Genomic DNA, 22002 nt, shown 5'->3' with positions numbered 1-22002 from the left:
AATTTAAAGGATAAAGTTCTCGGTAATCCAAGTCACACCATAACATGCCAACTATTTAGGGTGCATCTCCTACATACTTATTTTTCATGGCAAAAACCATCACAGCTAGCAATAAAATAGAGCTCATACATAGAACTATTCGCTGCAGTATAAGCCTGTTAAAAATGAAATGTCTAAAAAGTTCCTTAACCAATAAAATAGTAGTAACCATTATTCAAGCAAGGGATGATAGGAACTCTTAAGAGTAATTTCTTCTATTTGTTTTGCCTGTTTCCTGTAGTTCGTTGTAAAGACGCATTTTCCAGTGTGGGGGGTGGTAAAGGCACTACTAACCAAAAGTTAGCACCTCCAGCCAGACACACAGGTTGTAATGCAAAAACATCAGCGTGTTCTCATGCATTAATACAGTCTCCTCCTGTTTTTTGTGTAACAAGATATTGTCACAAGGGCAAATCCATTTTGGCTATGGCTGAATTTTATGAACAGGATCAAGTTGCACTGCTTCCCCCCACCCCGCTGATGAACCTTTAAAAAACAGAACCACCACCCCACATTTTTGTAACTCCATTCTTGACTGGCAGAGATTGTCACTGTTCCAGCCCTAATCCTGCACTCCAAAAGTATCAGATGATTCCCCCCAAAATAGGAACTACTCGCTCCTCCATTTGCCCCACATAATTACTCTTTCCCTGACAGTCCCCATCTTTTTCACCACAAAACATCAAGCACCGCTTAGATCCGAAATCAGTTTTTAATGCTGCTCCTTTTAACTCAAGTACAAAAGCCCAGTCTGCCATCAGTGTAAGTATTTATGGACTTGCAAACCTCCAAATTCCACCTAGAGTCACACTATCCTCTTTGAAACGTTCCCCAATGGCTGTCTCAAAGCAAGAGCCCAGAAAGAGTTTATTTCATTAAATTGGAAGCTGTATGAGGGGAAACAGGCTTGTGAACATCACCATATTTAACTCGTTAGACTTTTTTCAAATGTTTTGGATTTCGACCATTTCAGGGAGGGGGGGATTGAAAGCATTCACCAGCAAGAGCCATGATTGATTTAAAAACAGTTTAGAGAAACAGGCAGAAGCAAGTGCAGGGCTTCCTTTCAAATTTGAAAAGAAACATATCTTGTTGTTGGCCCTCCGGTCACATTCAGTGCTGTTTTTTCTTAGGACCATCTAAACAAGACAGATGTAGCCAGTATCCAGGCAGCAGCTGAAGCCTGAGCACTAGAAAGGCTCTCTGGGGTGGGGGATGGAGGGGAAAAGAGGCAGAAGAGAAGGAGGAAGCCATTTGGCTATAAAAAGGATCTTTCTTTCCTGTTGAAATGCAATGGTAAAGAGTGTCAAAATGGCTTAAGGGTGGGGAGGTCAAACATGTTTTGAGATGTTAAAAACTCTTAAGCTTTGTCAAAAAGGCTGAAAAAAAATCCTTAAGGTAGGTTTTTGTTCTTCCATGCAAAATACTTAGCCATCATAATAGCTGCGAGCAATCCTGAAACTTCCATTATCTGTTCACTTTTATCACAAATTAGCCACAACTATTCAGCTAACATTTTATCCTAATAAATCTGCCACTAGAGAAAGACTTCTGAAAATTACTGTTTTCCAGTAATTTTTAGATACAACATATATTTGCCAATCCTTCCTCCCCTCCAGCAAGCTTACATTTTAAAAATCCATCACTACTGCTCATACAGTGCGACTGACTCTGCACTAATAAGGACGCTGAAAAATAGACACTAAACGCTATTTCTGTCAATGCCACAGCACCAGCAAAATACACCTTTAATCTGTATACCATCAAAACAAAACACAGCACAGGATTTTCTGCAAAACAAAATTTATTAACTTCTAGGCACTCAAATTACTTGTCATTTAAATCCAAAAATGAAATTTTGGCTGCTCTAAACCTTGATTCATGAAGCCAGACAAGAAAGCTTAAAAAGCCTGTGAAGTAACTTCCACCCTTTCCTGTTACTTCACTAAAATCTGCGAGAAGAAAGCATATAGCCGGCACAGTGAAGCCTGATTCGCCATGGCTACAGAAGGTCTTTAAAGCTCTGCAGCTTCTTTTTCAGTTTGTACTGCAGTAATACAAGAGCCCATGTCTTTCCTTTTTTTTAATAAGTAATTTATTTATATGAAATAAGAGCCACTGGAGTATTGACTGGCACTCCAGGCCCCCCTCCTCTCCCATGAACAAAGAAGCCAGGCTCTTCCTTTACTCTCCTTCTCAGGCCAGTCACTCTGGTCCTTCTATAAACGTCTCTCCCACAAGAGACTCCAAGCCACCATCTCAGAAGTTAGATTTGAAAGCTCATTCACATGAAATTGCATTTACACCTGCCTCATTTTTGAGATGTGCATAAACCAGGGACACAACATCACAAAGCTGCTTCCCCACCATGACCTCCCACACCTGAAGAGGCTGGAGTAGAGGGTGTAGGAAGACTACCTTTGAGAAAGGGTTTTGAGATGCAACTTATGAACAGATGCTGGAAACCCAGATCCTCTATTACCATTATGGAGCTTAAGTTACACATCAAGAACCTAATTCCAGTTGCTAATATAGGAGTCAGGATGTTGTTAGCATCCCACTCAACCACTGAAGTCCTCTCATGTTCTGTAAGCACCTTTGTCTCTCTCTCAAGTTTCTACATTCCACTAAAACTCACTGCTTGAGGTGAGGATTGCACTAACTGGTATTAACAGCCCTTTGGGCTATGGGTGTCACTGCTTTGCACCAGAATTTTCTATGGGAAAAGTCCTGAGATGTGGCATGCCAGACTTCTCTTTCACATGGGCAGGTTTAAGCAGGCGTTCTCAGCACTCATTGCACTGGCTTGTTAGAATGAAAGCCAGCATTAGGGGTGTTCCTCAAGGCTCAGTTCGTTTGTGGCAGCTTAACTGGACTGAAGAAGTTACCCTTTTCTGCATATTCTTGAGAATTAAGTTCACTGCACAACCAGACAAATTCTTGGCCAACAAAACACTGGATTTTTTACAGAAAATGACCAAGTTGCTTACAGCAACAAAAAGGCTTTTGGGTGGAAGCATAACTTCCCCCCTAACTGGGAAGTGTTCTGGAATTAAGTGCTAACTATAATAACCCCCCACAATACAGAGAATCCTAAAGCTGCAACGTTCTAAACTATTCCTCAAGCCAGCTTCACTAAAACTGATACAAGAAACATGGTCAAAAACTAACACAACCTTCTTTTCCCCTCAGCTGTAGGATTCAGCATCTGATCAACAGAGCTTTGACCAAAATCAAATAAAGATCAGTAGAACATACTTTGTCAATTCCCTTTGAATGGTATAAAGGCATTCTGAATCCCTTTTGTGCCAGACACTACTTTCAGATGCCAGCACTGTTGCCAAATTGTGTGGTCAGCTAATCTAGTGAGGGAAGTAGTCCTTTTTACCTTGCCATATTTTTAAGGGATGCATACTGCAGTGGGTCAGAGTCAAAGATCACTTGACCAAGTAATACTCCACCTTTCTTTCGTTCCAGGGTAGAACCCACAATTATGAGGATGTCCATACAAAAATCTCAAGTCTACAGTATGGTATATTAAGGCTTTCACTACACCACCACCTAATTATTCAGAAACACTGCAGCAGAAAACATCTCAAGAAACAACAAAGTTGTCCAGAAAGGTCAGGATATGGTGAGCAGCCAAGAGGTGGCAGTGTTCCTATCTGGTAAACAGGAAAAAGACTAATTGCTAATAGCATTCTATTTGGGTAGGAGGTCCAGTGGCATCAAAGTGATGGACTGCAAGAGGCACAGTTTTTAAACTGCTTCTCTCCCCCCTTTCAGCTGCAGCCCAGTTAAAACTGAATATCCTCTGCAGGCAGTAGAACCAGCTCCTGGTCAAAGCAATTTACCCTTAGAAGCAACTGTTGTGTACTACTACAAACATTCTAATTAGAATAATTGAATGCACCTAGACAAGAAGGGGGCAATATTTTAGTGCTTTACGGCAATCGTGGAGGTCTTTTTAACTGATAAAGAATTTTCAAATTTATAACATAAACTGTAGCTTAGACTTAGCACCAAAAAAAAAAAAAAAAAAAAAAAAAAAAAAAAAAAAAAAAAAAAAGAAGAGTAACTGTATAAATCGGTACTTAAATTTCACTTGGCATTTAAGCTAGCCTAAGGAAATCCCAAGACTGCCTCACCTCTGAATTTTTAACATGGTTATTGAACACTGGAAGATGAAGTTTCAGTTCACATGTTCAGTGCAAAGGTCACAAGCTCTGCAAGACCATGATCAGAAACATTCCAGGGCAGTGTTGCTTAATTCATGGCAACAGCTTTATTTAACAAAAGCACTCGAGGAATGGTTTCCCTCCGTAACTCCATATGGGATCAAACATGAAACAAGTCAGCTTACTCCAAGAAGTGGCTTATTTGACCACACGAGAGCTGGGTTTTTTGAGAATTTGTTTTGGCTGGTTTTGTATCTTTTTGTTTGTTTAAACTTTTGATTTACAAAGATCTTTTCATTGTGAAAGCATTTCCACCTAGCTGTAGCAGAAGAGCAATGGCACACATATTTGGCAGAAATGACTCCCCTGCCTGGAGAAAAACAGATACATGAAATAGGGAAAAACAACCCACACACCATGATATTCTGACTCTTACAGATCGAGGAAAGTATCTTCCAACAACAGCCATTTGTTCCTACTGAACGACTAGCAACAGTTTTCCTATACTAGACAGGGGTTTCTCAAGAGGGGTTTCCTTTCTTAGATACTAAGTGAAGCATTTTATATCACTTCACATCATGCTGCTCAAAAACTTGTGCTACTTTATTAGAATATGCACAGCCAAAACAAGTTATTAGATTTGGAGCTGTGGCAGTCACCTTGGATTATTTCCCCTTACTACCTCTGTCCTTCGGCAAGGGACTATGTAGCTGTCTGTCAAAGTATCTCTGCCAGGGGAGCCAAATGGAAAACTGCCCATCTACATCCAAAACCTGAATCCACTAACACAGCTGTTGAATATTTCTTTACATGCACCTTAAGGAAAATTCACACCAGGAAGCTTTGGAGCAAAATCATACACCACTACATATAATGAGAAAATTGTTCTCAAAGGGAGGAATAAACTGCAAAAAGCTGACAAGTAGGATAGAGTTATAACGAGGGACGTTACCATTATCCCAAGTAATTTGTCTGATTCCCATCCCCAGATAAGCCATATACAATTGTACCCGAATTCTGCAATGAGGTTAACAATGTTCTCATGTGCTGAGGAATAACTGGATGAAAAAAGATTTCCAAGACAGTGTTCCATGTCAGTGAGTCTTCTCACCTGCTGACAGCACATTTGGGTAGCATACAGTAACCTCAGCTGGGAGGTATCACTATTCTATTTTTTCATTTTGGTCTTTGTTTTGATATGCAACACTTCCTTTTTTCAACCTATCCCCTCCTTGCTGGTGAAAAGTGTTTCCTTTTATGTTTCCTCCCAGGATGGTGTGACAATGAATTTAAAATTCAAATGATAAACACATTGATGAAAATACTGTGTTCTCCGGTATACAAGATCATATTGAATTGCATGCATTATATGGTATTTTCAGTTGAGACTATGATTTTTTTCTGTTGCTTATATTAAAAAACTAATATTCAAATAACATAAGACAGAATATCATCAAGGCTTCCCCATGATAATTTAAAAATTTAAGTGGAAGGACACACTGCAGACCAGTTGCTCTAAAACACATACTAAACAGCTTTCCCCTTTTTATTCTGAAACAGCTGTATTGAACATTGGTGAAGACAAAATAGCAGTTCTGACAGGGTACTGGTTCAATACATTATTCCTAGATTGATTAAATGTCAAGACTTATCTTTCATTTAGGAGAAAATAAGTTCGTCTTACTATGCTAGCCAAACCCTCATACACACTATATAAAAGTGATATCTACATGCATACTGACAATATATAATGAAGAAGAATGGCAGCAGAAAAAGTGTATTACTGAACAGCTGAGAGGAATGAACGCTTATTCCATGTATACACAGTGACTTTCACTACCAAAAACATGACATTTTAAAAGTGAGATGCTTAGTCACAAGAATGATGAAACGCACAACTATGGCTTCCACCAAAAATTTGTTCAAAGCATTCATGTTATTCAACGTCTTTATCAAAGTTTAAGGCAGAGCTGGGAAAGGAAACGAGATGAACAGGTTTGGACAAGAAAAAGAGACCTTCAGCACATCTTCAGTCCACGCGCTTGAGGAGTTTCATCAGCTGAAGCTCCTTAGCAGCTCCTGCTCTCTGATGAATGGCATAGGCTGGCATTAAGAACAGGTGTCAGAAGTGATATCATATACAGAATAAAAATGCTATGAATTGTATTTACAAGGATGTTAATTGAAAGGCATGACTTCAGTCTAAAACTGGTTGCCAGCTGAGGAAGCTGAGTAACTTCTCACAAAGTCTCTGCAGCTAAACAAGCAAATTGGAAACCAATTAAAATAAAGCTATAAGTAGCTTAACACCCTAAATTACTTCTACAACTCTCAAAATTATGGTACTCTCTGAAGAAAAATAAGTTAATTACTTGCATCTAAGGACTGATATATGAAATTATTAACTTTAAAAAACGGCTCAAGTTGGTTTTTTTTGTTGTTGCAGTTTGTGAAAGTAAGCTCATGTCAACACCTGCACTTCTAAATTATTGTTCCCCTATTTGTTCTCACAGTGTATGAAGTTTTTTGGCATCGTTGCCAAGAGACCAAGATAGGAGCACTAGTAAAGACTATCAGTAATCACATACTGTTTGAACTCCCTTCACTGGCTCAGAGGCATAGGAAAAGAAACTAAAGGACTGACACAGGAGTGTTCCAGTGAAAGAAGAGCCTCTGGATCTAAGCCAAGCCCAAGTATGCCACTACAAGCTCAAGTGGTTAGCCACAGAATCCAACTACTCCAGTCTTTGCAAAGACATGCTGACCTTACCTATGTCCAAGTCAATGCCAAAGTCTCCTATGAGGGGGAATGAAATACGCACATTATATTAATTGTAACTGCAGTGCTCCAGAACTTCCACCAAAATCTCTCTAGTAGTTCTCTAGAAGACCTAGATTCCTAAATCATAAAGATTTTTCAGTTGTTACTACAATTTACCAACATGCACTAACCATGTATCAATATGTAACAGCATCAAGGTGTACAACTGCTCCCTGGAAGTATTATTTGAAGAATAAACCACTTGGAATGAGGGGCCCACGGGTACCCCATCAAGTTCAGAACAACATCGCCTTAGAGGCTTTTATATCATTTCACACCATGCTGCTCAAAAACTTGTGCTACTTTATTAGAATATGCACATCCAAACCAAGTTACTAGATTTGGAGCTGTGGCAGTCACCTTGGATTATTTCCCTTTACTACTACCTCTGTCCTTTGGCAAGGGACTATGTAGCTGTCTGTCAAATTATCTCTGCCAGGGGAGCCAAATGGAAAACTGCCCATCTACATCCAAAACCTGAATCCACTAACACAGGTATTGACTATTTCTTTACATGCACTTGTTTTGATAAGAGACAAAGAAATTAGGCCAACTTGACACAGCTGCTCCAGAGGAACAGTTCAGATTGAGAGGCACGTAAGGAACTACTTTTGACAAGATGCAAAGGATTCCACCTTTGCCAGAAGAGCAGTAACATGAAGATAAAGTTGTGTCTGTCTTGGCAAGTCACAATTGGCTAAAACTTAATACGTTTATCAAATTTGTATGCATTGGAAAGTGTATACAAATGGAAAAAAGCACATCTCAAGAGTGGCTGGAGGTTTGTAGTGGACAGCTCTCCAGCAAATTGCCAGCTATATGGTAAAAGTCAGCTCAAGACACTTCAGCCTTGCCTCCACTCAGCCCAGCCTGCTTAGACTGCCCACTATGAACCATCCCACCCATCGCCACACAGGGTAATTCAAGTAAGGGAGCCATGCTTCAGCAACAGAAAGCTAAGGGGCCATACATTAGTTATCTAGCAACAGGCTCAGAGCCCTTGAAAAAATTAGCAATGCTAGAAGAGCACAGGAGCTACCATGCAATGTTATCAATTAAAATGTTGTCTGGAACAGAGACAGCACCTTCACTCTAGGAGAGGGCATGTAGTTACCTTTTGGAACTCTGTCAACAGCCACCATTTATAACTCTAATCCAATTCTCAATTCTAATCTTATCAATGCTTTCATGATATTGGGAGAGGCAGGGATTATTACATGTACCCCCTCACTGACTATTGTATTAAGTACAAGAGGGGAAAAAGCAAGGAGAGCATTAAATCTTACCCCCATTACCATTTTAGTACATACAAGAGAGAGCAACACTAGAAAGACTGGGACCTCAGTGTTCTAGGAATTCTTTTGTACTTCATCCTTTCCAATTCCCTAATGTTTTGTTATTGTTGTTTGGTTTTTATTTCTTTCAGGGTAGAATCCACTCCAGACCACTACCTGATCTTTCCAGTACCAATTTCTTTATTATGATAATTTTGGTTTCATTTTTCTTTTTTTCTTCCATAAACTGTCCCTCCTTTCTTCCCATCCAATATTTGCCCATTTATTTAAAAGCCTTTAACAGAAGTTGACACCAAATGCATCCTATTGGGACACAACTGTAACACTCTAGGTATTCTACAGTAACTAGCCAGAGGAAATTATTTTCCATTACTTCAGTCTAGTATTTACTCAATTCAACTAAATTCTCTTGTACCATTATCTGCACAATAGCATCCACGACTTGCAAGCACTTCAGTGGGAGGAACAACAATTTTCATTTTCCCCTACAAATAACCACTTTTCTGAAGGGAGGCTGCTTGGTTCTCACAACAGCTTTAGCTAGCTTGCTGATCAGTCAGTCATCAGTTGCAGAAAATCTGGTTTCCAGTTTGATCATCTAGCCACAAAAGCTGTATTTGGGACACTCAGCCAGCTCATTCGGCAACCGGTTTCTTAACAGAGAAGCCATGCCTTTCTCAAGTAACATCCTTGTATGGATCAAGTATTCTTGAAATTTGAGTGACTTTGTCTAGCAGGCTGCAGACCCCCTTCACGCTCCAACTTCAATGTATTAAATCTCCAGTGCCTTTGGGCACACCATATATAGCGGTGGGGGCGGGGTGTGCTGCAGGGGGCTGGAATTTAACCCTTTACCAGCACTGCTTTTAAAGGGGAAAAATAAAGGCTTGAAGGCAATGCTGCTCCTTCTTTCTATGCTCTAAGCAAGTTCCTCCTCAAAGCAACAGACTTGCTCTGCCTCGCATACACATACACTTACTAAAACATCCTGGACCTATACAGTTGACTTCCAAAGCACAGCAAGACACAGCAGCAGAAAGACCCCAGGAGCTACCTGATGGCTATCCCTTACACCCCCCCACCTCCTGACACGGCATTATTCAAGGTTACAGAAGATCAGCTGTGAGTAACCTTGTCAGGCAACCAGTACTGAATCACTCACTCACTGGTGCTTCACACTACCAACCTTGACACAAGACAACAGCATTTCTCTAGTCCCTGATGAAGCACTAGTCAGCATTACAAAGCTTAAGGGCACCCATAATGTAGACAGCTTTCAGGCTTTGCTCACACCCAATATTTAAGGCTAGGGATTTTTATTTTGTACACTTAACTGTAACAGTGTGAACTGCTTAGTAAAAAGAACCACTGAAGTGAAAGGAGAGGGAAAAGGAGAGGGTTTGAAGTTTGATAGCTGGCATTTTACCCTAAATAATAGTTTGCCTTTTGTTAACCACGAACAGCTGGACAAAAGGCTGTATAACATTAGTTTTTTAGCATGTGCCAGCCACTCTGGACAGCAAGCATCTAGACATCGAAACAGAATCCACAAAACCCAAGACAACAAAGGATACGGGGAAGTTACAGCAACAAGCTCCAGCACAACCATCTGAGAATCACACTGAAGTTTGATTGCTAAATTTCAGGTCCCTGCCAGCCTTTTAATCCAGCCAAACAAAGCATTTGATGGTCCTGCAGATTCACAATACCATGGCTAGCAAAAGGAAATATTTACAGTAGATGGTAGTTTATAACAACATTGGCTATCCACAAAATATACGGGGTGAGCATGTAATACAAGCAATCAACTGAAAAAGATCAGGTTTAGTAAACTTCACAGAACACCTTTAAATATCTTGGTTATGCGTGGAGACTAACCAAAATTAGATGGAAAACGATGCAAATCAAGTTCAGCTATTACCTTTAGCTCACTAAAGCACCCTTCTCCCCCACAGCGCAGATTCAAGGGCGAGCATTTGCTATTCTCACATCCCTGGAAAGCGCTGGTATGAGAGCAGCCTTGGTGATTGCTTGTGTGATCTTAGGAGAGATAATAATGTAGTAACAAACAGGAGTAAAACATAGCTGCTGAGGCGACAGCAGTCGCCTTTGCTGGGGTTAATTTGTCTACTTCAGAAATGAGTTTAAAGACAAATCATGTGTTTCTTCGGTTTCCGCTGTAGCATTCAAGGCACATCTCACAATCCCCTGAATTTTAAGTACTCAACTCTGAAAAGTGACTCGAACCCACTGCCAGTCCAACAAGTTTAGAGCTTGCCTCAAGTCACCTCCCTGCTGCTGGAAGGTAATCCATTTTCTCCAAGTCAGCACCAGTGCAGAGGCATACAGCACAAAGCATAGAGAAGCATAAAACAATAAGCATTTGAAGTTTCCAGTTCAAGTCTTAGTCACTTCAAAAATATTTCAACCACATATGAAAGAAACTGCTAACTAGTCATCATCCTATCCAACAAGTTCACCATCTGGGGTTTTAGCAATGCATATTACACACTCAAGTGAAATAACAGGAATGGAGCTCTTATTTCTTAGAGCTGAACACATAACTATGAATTAATTCTTGTGTCAGTATTGCACACATATCTGAGATGCCTGAACAACACAGAACATATATTCATGAGCCTCATCCGTGGGTACTGGGTTTTATTCCTTTTCATACTGTGCTATACAACTAGAGCATTCAAAGCTGGCCAACATTTTTAGTAGCTAAAAAAGATAGGCAGCTATGGACTCTATAACTGAAAATAAATTATTTTGTTGAGGGTTGATAGCAGAGAAAGAAACAAATAGCTGAGAATCAAAAGAACTTAAGAAAAGAAGAACGCTACTGTCTTAACCACATGCAATTCCTCTTCTTTAAGATGGTAAAGCAAAGAGGAAAGATAAAATAACGTCTGAGGTGACATAATGTAGCAAAGAAGTTTTTGTTCCCAAGGTAGAAGTTGGCAGATAGTATTGCTCCAATTCCTTAACAAGTTTTTGTTCCATTTCTGTGACTCGATTTGGATTGCACAAGCTTAATTTGTTAAGAGGACCAAACCTATCCCCATCCACAGAGCCCTTCTTCAAGCACAGCCAGGGAAAGAAGAAAACAAGCCATGGAAGGAGCTGCAGCTGAGCCCATGAGAACAGCTGAAACAAAGTCAATATGCCTAATGTATTTTAGGATCAGGGACATCCACTCATTACACTAACCAATACTTGGATAGCCAAGCAGTAGCCAGTCCCATTCCCATCCAGTATTTCTACACTGCAATTAAAGACTTGGAATGATAGGTTAAAAGCATTAGTAAAAATTATGTACTATATAATTATGATCCAAGATTTTATTTGTAACTGCTCTACTGAAAGCGGATTACAGCTGAAGACAATAAACCCCTTCTCTGAAATCTTATCTGTGGTAACATTAGTCTTGCATTCAGTGCATTGTTCGTGCAGCTTAAGATCCATACTCTCAACACATCGTGATTCTTTGTCTGATGGAAAGACACCAACAGCTTTGCAGGAAGGAAGGGAGTATGGGAGGAAAACTAGGAAGAGACTGGGTCAAGACAGTATTGAAAGAGGAATGATACCTCCTTGACTTTAAAACAGAGGAACTAAGTAGTTTTCCTTTAAGGAAGCATGGTCTAGCAAGTGTGTTTACATGCTCTGAAGACTTAGCTGAAAGGAAAAACTGCTACACATGATGCAAGATTTCATCACTAAACTGAAGCAAAAATTCAGGTAGACCTTTTCTCCCAGTTATGGGATATACTTCAAGGCATCAGTTCTAACAAAACCATAATTAAAAAAAAAAAATATAGGTATATAGTACTCTAGTTTCATGCCTATTTATTGTATGCATATCTCCAGTTGTATGTTCAAGAAAAGTCATTATAACCTCAGATCTATGCTGCAGCCTGAAAGCATTAATACCCTCACACACAGCAATACTCTTGGGTTTTCAAAGACACATTCGAAGTAAAAACAGTTCATGAAAGTTGCCTGAACATCCAAGGCATTTCTGCTTCTTCCAATTTTTACTCACTGGAAATTGTCTGAAGTCATGTTTAATTAAGACAGTAGTGTAACCATATCATACTATCACCAAGAAAAAAAACCTGACAACTTTGCTGTATTTACCCTAAAATGGCAAGCAGATTTCATCAACAGTCACTGAAAAGCAGGGGGGGTTGGATTCCATCCAGTACAGTAGTGTTATTAAAGGTATTTAAAACCCAAAGTTTTAATTCTCTTACTAAAGAGAAGGTGTTAATAAAGAGACTTCTGCATGCAGGGAAGAGCCAAGAGCTAAAGATGTGATGGGAAAGAGGCATCTAAAGGGAAGGTAAGGCACAATAATGCCAGAGGTTTAACACCTGATAGCTGAACAGTATTTATAAGTTAAAAAATATTGTGGGGAAAAAAGATTATTCCAACCCCTTATGATCCTAACGATGTTAAATCCACTTTCCATAAATCACGTATGAACAAAATAACTCACTACCCTGCCTTCTTCATCAGGAAAAAGTTAAAAAGAAAAACACAACTGTCAGTAACCTAATCTGAAGCACTGTCTTCAGATGGGCACCTGTATGTGCATTTGATATCAGAAGAGAAAATACACAGTAAGTATGATAAATGAAAGCTGCGTGAGTACAAAGAACAATATGCAGTTTCTTATGTATGCTGGAAGTATGAATTTCTCTAACCCATGTGCATACTTTTCTCTTAAGATGAAGCTCTAGCAGTCACAACACCAGCAACACAAAGTATTGCATTTTAAGACCACTTCATCAGGATGCACTCCTAAAATTCTTAATCATTTTGTTAGGTGGCAAAAAACTTCATTACAAAGACGAACAGCAAAAGCCTGTACCATACACTGCAGTTGCACATAAATGACCCTTGAGCAAGAGATGCAGAACTGGAACCGGGAACTCGGGCATACTCTCTCTTCATCAGCCAACGGCTTTGGCGAGATGTGTGGGATGGCATTGGGAGCACCACGGAACAAAGCTCAGCTTTTGGCAGTATGGAAAACCATTACACAAAAGCAACCACCTTTAACCTACCATTCCTGTCTAACCACTTGATAACTCCCTTCCCCTCATACCAGCTCAGCTTGCAATTAGAATAAACTTATACCAGTGCTAGCAAGAGGGAAAAAAGTTTTCCGTCATGTTAAGTCTCTGAGTAGCCATGAGATGTTAAAACAGCTTGCTCCCTATTGTGAAACCACAGCTTTACCCTACATCAGAGCAGCTTAGACATAAATTCAATCAGCAAATCTAGCCAAGGTATCAGGTAAGTAGCTTTCAGTTCAGCTGACAGCTATGCAGTTGAATGCTTTCCCCTATACACGTACAATCCTCCAAAAATTGCCATCTTTCACCACCTGTAAAACAATAAGAAGGAATGTATTTTATTTATCTAAAAAGGTAAGAAATCCAGGAATATATGCAACCCCAGAATTCAATATAGCAATCTGATTTTAGCAAATGTCATCTACATGCTCCAGTAGCCCCATGAACCATTGCAACTCACTGATACGGCAAAAAACTTAAAGAGTTTGTAAATTAATCTGATCAGTTAAGATCCTGACCAAAGACAGACATGATGCAAGGAAAAGGAAGGAACACTGTGTCTAAGGGCAAGGGGAGAAAGACCTTTAAAATCCTTTCTTGCAATGGAGGGAGCTGTGGTGCTACAGGGTTTTGTCTTGCTTGTCTTGGTAGCCCATGAACCACTTCTAAAATGGAATCTGTAGAGCAATATGAGAATTAGAAGGGTCACACACCATTAAGCTGACTGAATTTGGCAACTCCACACTTCCCCTAGAAAGTGTCAGAAGTCTGCTATTGAAGTGTTTTGACCATTTGCCGCTGTTATCATGAAGTGGTATATTAAAACACACAAGGAGCTGAGCTCCGGCATAAATGAAACCCCTATTATTTAACTTGCAACTTGTGGCATTTTCCACTTTCTGCAAACTCACTTGAATCCATATAGTTTATCAATACAAGCCAAGTGTCCTACAGCTGTTCCAACATTTCCTAAGATCGTGGTTTAGCTTACAGCCTATTAATACTTCCAAGAACAGAAAAAAGGACATGCTCCCTCAATCAGAGATGAAAAAAATCAAGAACACATTGACATATCAGGTAGGTTATTTGATTTAATTATGGGTAAAACTTTTAAGCATTTCCCCTGCTGCCATGATAACATTTTACATCAGACAGTGATGTTTCCAGTAGTAAATCACCAGAGTGGATTTCAACAGCAGCTCTGTGACAAAGAATGGGCTTTTGCTCACACCACAAGAGTTTTATTCACTTTCCTTCACCCACCACTGTAGTATCTGCAGGAACTGTCACCCTGAAAGCAGTGTTCAGGGTTCCACTCTCTTTAATGTTTACCACTGCTGTAACAGTCAGTATTTTCTGCTCCAGAGACTGTTACATACTCATAGCACACAACAGGAGTCAACAGCTCAACTGAGACCAGAACTATCTCAACTAAAAAGAGACTACACCAGACAGCCCAGCTAAGATCTGAAATCCGCATTACTCTGCATTAAGAGGATGAGCAACTACATGATCTTGTCAGGCAAATGTGTGTGTGTAGTCTTGTTTTGAGACTTGGAACACCCAGTAAGTAACCACCCACGGTGCTATTTCCCTTCTCACTCGAGGGAGTCTCAAAAGAGAGGTGGAATGAGGGAAAATTATGGGGAACAGACAGTGATTCCCAGAAGGAGGGGTGGAAAGACCAGAGGGGAACAACACAAAAGGTAACAAATGAGTAGCAATACTAGGACTGGAGTGTCATGTTCTAGGCAAGGAGGCACAAAATAAGAGAGCCAGCAACTTTCATGCAGAAAACCCTCAGGGATGGGGTCAAACTCCTTATAGCAGGGTAAGGAGGATGTAAAAACTCCGTATTTAAGAGAACTACTATTCCAGCAGCTTCCAGATGAGATCTGTCTATGCCCAAATCTTACTTGCATTAATTACTCTGAGGGAATACCCTGCTCATCAGCTTTTCTCATATACTGAACAGAACCAGTGTTTTTTAACTACTAACATTAAGGTTTCAGGCTACAATTCCTGCCTTGCATTTTAGGTTTGTTTTTACACTATTAGCCAAACAACGTGCTTAAGTGATGCACTAAGTATTCTCCTGGAAGGCTGCCTTTCTATTATTGCTTCTTTTACGAGGCTGTAAATAGCATTCTTAAACAAGCAATAACCCTCACAGTTTTGCAGCCATCCTTTCTCAGAAAAAAAAAAAAAGTTGTACACCTCACCCATATTTTTCGCCCAAGTGATAAAGATTTACAGGACAAGCTGTTCCCAACAGTCAGTCACTCCCAAACAGTTCCCCTTGAGTGAATAATAAATACTCACAAATACTGATCAGGCACACCCGAATTAAGGAGTCACCAAAACGCACTAAACCAAGAACAGCAGTAGATCATTAATTTGTAGAATAAATGCCTTTCTCAACAAGAGCTGCAGGCTTGAAATACTTACTTGTTTTAAAACAATTTCTAGGTCTACAGGACACGGGAGCACCTAAACCAAATCCTTTAAGAGGTGTACTCTTTACAGAGCACATTGTTGAAAGAAAAATTATTTATTTAAAATAAATTAAGCTTTTTCAGAAATTACTTCTAGAAAAGCCATACAGTTTAAGAAAGGCTAGAATACCTTTGTTCCCTTTGCAATTTAAGCTTTTAAGTTCACAAAATACCTTGGAGCTCCTATCCCAGCCACTCTTTTACCAAGTGATGATGAGTACTTTGCATTAGAAGCTGGATATTCTGTGCTATGGCCAAAAGCCTTCAATTGTTTCATTTTACACACTTCAAAAATAACTAACTTTCATCCTACTGAGAACGCAAAAACTACTAGCTTTCTAGGCTGTACCACATGACCAAAGGTATACTCCAAAATGAATGCAGAAAGATGGCTTTTTCTAGTGTCTTAACAACAACATGCCTCATTTCAGTCTAGCATTCAGTATTACACCGGTGCTTAGGAAGTCCACTCTGAGGGAGATACTGATAAACCACAAAAAGCTGCAAGCAGTCCAGTTGCCATGTTTCTGGGTTGCCTTTTTTTTTTTGTTAAAAACTTGATTGTTCCTCAATCACACTTCATATTCCCCAAATGTCACTTTAAGGTCCTTCTTTTTCCACAGAATTCATATGGTCTGTGCGCTGCCACTAACACAAGAAACACAAAATGCCAGACCTTCCTAGAATTATTTCATAGCTATAGGACCATTAGAGGAGATAGAAAGAATGTCCCCGAAAACTGAAGACAAAGGCATCACCACATTTCCCTAGGCTAAATGCCTTCATGTACCAGCTAAGTAAGCATCTCACAGTACAAACTCTTGTTCTACCCCTGTCCTCGGGCAGGTTTTCCCCTGAAGCCCCTCGTTGTGCTGTCCAACTTCATCCTAGGAGGAAGCTACTTTCAACACCGGTTACTGGAAAATTCCAGCAAAATCCCCACCACGCTGACCCCCAGTGCAAAAGGGGAAAGTCAGCAGATCGCCATTTTCCAGCTTCAAACAAAAAAGCAAGTTTCAAACTATCACAGCAAGAAACAACCCCACTGAAACTTAAGACACTTCCAAGTACATTTTGAAGAAGCCACTGTCTCTCAAGATCTATGAAACAATACTTAGGGTCACCAGAATCAAAACTTGCAAAGCCAAAGCTTTTTAAATTAACACCACATAAAGCAAGTTCCTGTTTTTGCATCAGTATATGTTTGCCACCACAGAAGCAGACAAAATGTTGACCAAGAGCAGTAGATGTAGCAGGCACAAGCAAGCGTAAGGATGGATCCCTGCTAACTTTTTCACTACCTTTTACTTATTCATAATTAAATAACCAAAAAGGTGTCCTTTTCTCAACACAGTTAACTTCCTTCCCTATTTATTCGTTTATCTTTCTCCGGTGGGTTACACGCCGAACACGGCTAAGCAAAGCAGACTCCACAGACCAGTTTAACTCAGCACTGGGGCTCTGGGAGGCCCCCAACTTTCTTCTCTTGCATCTCCACGGCCCCGCCACCCTTCGGTACTCGCCCGACGAGCCCTCTCTGAGGGGCGCGGCGCCCGCAGCAGCCCAACGCCCGCGCTGCGAACCCTTCACGGGCAGACCGGGGCTCCGCCGGCCGCCTCCGGAGAGAGCGCGTCCCGCACTTCGCGGAGGAGCCCCCCCCGGCTCACCTCCTCCTCTTCCCGGACGCCGCCGCCTCTCCGCACGCCCTCCCCCGGTGTGTCAGCGGCTCCCGCGCCCCGCACCGGCCGCTGGCGGAGCGGCCCTGCCCCCTGTCCCCTGCCCAGCGGGGCGGCGGGTGCGCCGCGGCCGGTCCCCGCCGCCCCCCGGCAGCGAGCGACGCAGGCGGGGGCCCTCTGGCGCCGGCCAGGGGCGGGAGCACGGCCGCCCCTTCCCTCCCTCCCGCGCCGCGCACCGCGCTCACCTCGTCGTCGTGGTGCTGGCAGTAGCTGGCCCGGTCGGGGAAGACGGAGAGGATGTTGTATGGCGAGGCAGGGTAGGGCGGGCTGAGGGCGAGCGGCGCGGCAGGGCCGGCGGCGGCGGGGCCGGCGGCGAAGCGCTCGATGAAGTGGTCCTTGGTGAGGCGGACGCGCTGGTGCGCCCGCACGCAGTTGTCGCACAGGTGCTCCTGGCAGTCGAGGCAGCGGGAGCTGGCGGCGTTGCCCTCGTCGCAGGAGCTGCAGCGGGGCTCGCCCTGCCGGCTGTGGGGCCGCCGCAGCAGGAGCGCCGCCGAGCCGCCGCCGCCGCCCGAGGAGGAGGACGAGGACGACGACGACGTCGAGGAGGGCGCGGCCGAGGCGGCGGCGGCGGGCGAGGAGCCGGCGGCGCGGGGCGGCCCCGGCGGCGGGCGGCCGTGGTGCCGGTTGTTGCCGCCGCCGCCCCCGCCCGACCCCGCGGCCGGGCCGGCCCCGGTGGCGCGGCCGTTCTTCTGCTCGTCGGCGGCGGCCGCCACGACGACGTCCAGCAGGTTGCTGAGGAGGAAGTTGGAGGAGGGCAGCGCGTCCATGCCCGAGGGCTCCGAGATCACCACCTTCTGGTCGCAGATGGGGCAGCGCAGCTTGAGCGCGTCCCCCGCGCCGGGGTGCCGCTGCGCCTCCAGGCACTGGCGGCAGAAGGCGTGCAGGCAGGGCAGGACGTGGAGCCGCCGCGGCGGGCCCCCGCAGGAGGAGCCGCCGCCGCCCCCGGAGGAGCTGGAGGTCTGCGAGGAGGACGAGGAGGTGGAGGAGTTGGACGAGAGGGGAGCCGGCGAGCCGCACATCTCCTTGCACAGCGGGCAGATCTGGAAGTCGGACTCGGGAAACGAAGCCATTTGCGATGGGCCTTGACTCCCCGATTGGGGGGGGGGGATCAAAAACGTGTCTCTCCTCCCGCAAAAAAAAGAAAAAAAAAAAAAAAAAAGCGTGGGCGGAAAAGCAGAGGCGCGGGGAGAAGGTAGTTCAGCAAGCAGCTTACGAGCAAGCTGGCATCGATCAGTCGTTTTGCCAAGTGGGATCGATAGGCCGGTTTTGCAAATACGGTGTCATCGATCCGGCGGTCTGCAGGGAGCTGGGTCCTCTCCTCGTACGTCGCTGCTGCCGGGCTGGCTGCTGCGGGGAGGGGGGAGTATTTTTGGTATCAAGGTGTAGCTGTCCCGTTCTCCCTCAGTAAATGGATCCTCTCTTCCCTCTCATGTACTTAATCCCGATACCCCGTTGCATTAGACAAATTGTATCGATTCCCCGAACGGTCAATACCTCACACAGTCTTCTCATCTCCCCCTCGGGTCAGCAGTTTGACAACGTGGTTTGGTTACTTGTCCTCTTCCTAAACGGAAAGTGCATGGGCGCCGACCGCCCGATCCCCGCCGCGTCCAGCAGGGACCGAACTCCGTCCGCCGGGGCTCGGCTCCGGTTCCCACGGCCGCAGAACCGGGTCGGGGCGGCAGTGCAAGTCCTTCTCGGCCGGGCGGGTGGGGGGGCAGCAGGGGCTTAACTCAAGTTTCGCTCTTTCTTCTTGGGGCGTTGGGTTTTTTCCTCTTTTCCTTTAAACCTGTGCTTGTCGGGGGGGAAGGGGAAATTTCGTTTCAGTTCCCCCCTCCACTTTTGCAATCCAGAGCAGCTCTAGGAGAGAGAGAGGCACTGAAACACAGTGGCCAGGCAGACTTCTCCGGCTCCAGTCTTCCCCCGCCGACGCCTGCTCCACCACCGCATGACTGGGGGGGTGGGGATGGAGGGCGGCGTTGGTGCCCACCCCACCGGCAGAGACTCACGCTGGCGGGACGCGGAGGAGGAGATGGGAAGAATAAAAGCGCTCCGAGGACGGCCAAGAAGGGCAGTCCCCCCTCTCGCCTCTCCGAGTCCCGGCTCCCGCCGGACGCCTTCCTTTACGCGGGGCTTCCCGCGGAGGGCAGCGCCGAGCCCGCAGCAGCCCCGGCACACGCGGTACCCGGCGGCCCGGGCGACTGCTCCCGGCCGGTCAGCGCCGCGGGCTCGGCGCGGCTCGCAGAGGCTGCGGCGGCCGGGCAGAGGAGCAGCGGCAGGTCCCCGCCGGCTGCCCTGAATTATTCATGGGGGGTGTATTATATTCGCTCGCACAAATTGGAGCCGCTGTGCAATGCTATCCGAGAGCGCTACGCTCGCCCCCTCCTCCTCCTCCTCCTCTCCGGTTCTCTCTCGCTCTGAGCCCCTGCAGCGCCTAGGATCACATTTCCTTTGTCATCTCGCCTCTTCGCGTGGTGTTTTATTGAGAAAACAAAAATAATATAAAACCCGAAGAAGAGGCGGGCGGAGGGGGGGGGGGGGGGGCGCGGCGGGGGGAAAGCAGCGAAAACCAAAACGCCCGCCTCCCCCGCGATCTGCCGAGCCGGAGCCCACCGGCCCCGGGGGTGAATTAGCAGGAATTACTCACTGATGCGGCAGCACCGTCCCAGGCGGCGTGGGATCCGGGGAGAGCCATCACGCCGGGCGCCTTCCCCGCCTGGCGGGGTGCGGAGGGCGGCCCCGGGGGGGCGCGGGGCTGGCGGCGGCGCTGGCTCCGGCCCCGCTGCGGCCGCCGGCACTGGGGCGGCGCGGCGTGCGGGAGCCTTTTAAGCTCCGACGGCGCGGGCTGACTTCCGCCCGGCTGCGGGGGGCGGCCGGGGGGCGGCGGCGGCGGGCAGGAAACATTCGCCCTCCTCCGGCCCGACCTGCCCCCATCCGCCCGCATCCAGCCCCCTTCGCCCACCCCCCTTTTTTTAATACCGCCGGTTTCAGCGCCGGGGACCCCCCTCCCAGCGTGCGTCTGACGCGCCGCGGCTCGGGCGGTCGCCAGACCCTCGCGCCCTTTTTGGGTTTGGGATGCGTGCGGGGCTTCGAGGCCGTTCTTTGAAAGCACCGAGGCGTTAATGCAGCTTTAAACATTAAAAATGCATTTTTGTCTTCTGATGACCGGTACTAAACACAGCTCAAGCCATGCCTGCGGGGATCTCAACTGGGAAACTCGGGAGTGCTAACACCCTTATGCAAGACCAAGCAATGGGAGTCGCTGATGAAGTCCATGGGGCAGCACAGGTGCATTAAGTTGTAAACAAGTATCAATATTTATTATGCCCCTCAGCAGTATATTCTGCTGAGAACTTGCCTTATGTATCACTAAAGGATTTGGCTCTGGGTCTGTGTTCTTTATATTGCAAATCTATGTTCACATTTGAGCATGCAGGTGAAATCCACCACAGCTTTGACTATCTAGAGGTTAAAAAATCATTGAGCGTTTCCTCAACTCTGTTTATGTCCTGTGGTTGCCGCAGAAAGTTAAGATGCTGCAGAGCTTGTCCTTTCCCCGATGAAGTCAGTTGGGAAGAGCAGGAACTCCCCGAACAACAAGCACACAGTTGATCGGTTTGGATTTCCCAGATAACGCTTTGCACCAGCTCTCTCAATGGAAATTGTCATGTTTTGTGTTCAGAAATATTTTAATTGGGCAGAAATTCCCACATGTGCATCTCCAGGCTTATCTGACACCCCTGCCTCCCTCAGTGACAGCTGCTTTCTTTCCAGCAAACCAGCTGAAGGGGGCAATTCTGCAGATTGATGCTTCAAATGGTCCTTAACAGGCTCAGATGCTACCTACTCGCTGTGGAAGGTCCTTTTTGCTGACAGGATCCACTGTGTTTGTGCCAAAGCTCCCGAAGCTTGTTTACATCTTACACCCTCCCTGAGCTTGTAAAAGGCTGTAAGAAATTCACTGTCCCCGAACAGAGGGTCCTTATTCTCCCGCTGTCACCCTCGTATTGGAGCACCTCTGTCTTGCTGAATCAAACTCCTCCTTTTCTTCTCTCTCCCCTTCCACCACTGAAGGAATGCAACATTTTGGGGCTTCCTCCAATTATGGATGGCTTTCTGTCTTCACTATGAAAAATGCTGAAATAAAGCTAAAGGGAACACACCAGTATTATAATCCTTCTGAAACATTGGCTGATGGAGCACTTGTGCACTCAACTACACAGCAGATAGCACCGTGCGTTTTTCTGCTTAATTGCATTGACTTGATGGTTTTCGATTCAGTTAAATTGTTCTGCTGTAAAAACACCCTCAGCTCTCCTCAGAGTGGGGCCTCAATATATTTCATTTGTTT

General features: G+C 44.8%; 1 protein-coding gene across 4 annotated transcripts in view; it reads right to left on the bottom strand.

Annotated features, from left to right (window-relative positions):
• The window catches only part of TRIM71 (tripartite motif containing 71), a 55719-nt gene extending 35351 nt beyond the window's left edge, over nt 1–20368 (bottom strand). Inside the window, exons 1-3 of one of the 4 annotated variants that reach the window (XM_058422717.1) lie at nt 20299–20368; nt 18865–19511; nt 17837–18776 (exon numbers count right to left, since the gene is read on the bottom strand). In XM_058422717.1, coding sequence (XP_058278700.1) covers nt 17837–18776; nt 18865–18878 — 954 coding nt within the window. In that variant the 5' untranslated portion in view covers nt 18879–19511; nt 20299–20368. Of the gene's footprint in view, nt 1–17836; nt 19765–20298 lie in introns of those variants that run through there. The other 3 variants (XM_058422718.1, XM_058422719.1, XM_040078340.2) reach the window with 3 other exon arrangements.
• Between the last annotated feature and the right edge of the window lie 1634 nt (nt 20369–22002).

Source organism: Hirundo rustica, chromosome 1, assembly GCF_015227805.2.
Source record: "Hirundo rustica isolate bHirRus1 chromosome 1, bHirRus1.pri.v3, whole genome shotgun sequence".
Classification (NCBI taxonomy): domain Eukaryota; kingdom Metazoa; phylum Chordata; class Aves; order Passeriformes; family Hirundinidae; genus Hirundo; species Hirundo rustica.
Note: the sequence above shows the minus strand (reverse complement) of the source record. Positions and strands in the feature narration are given on the sequence as shown.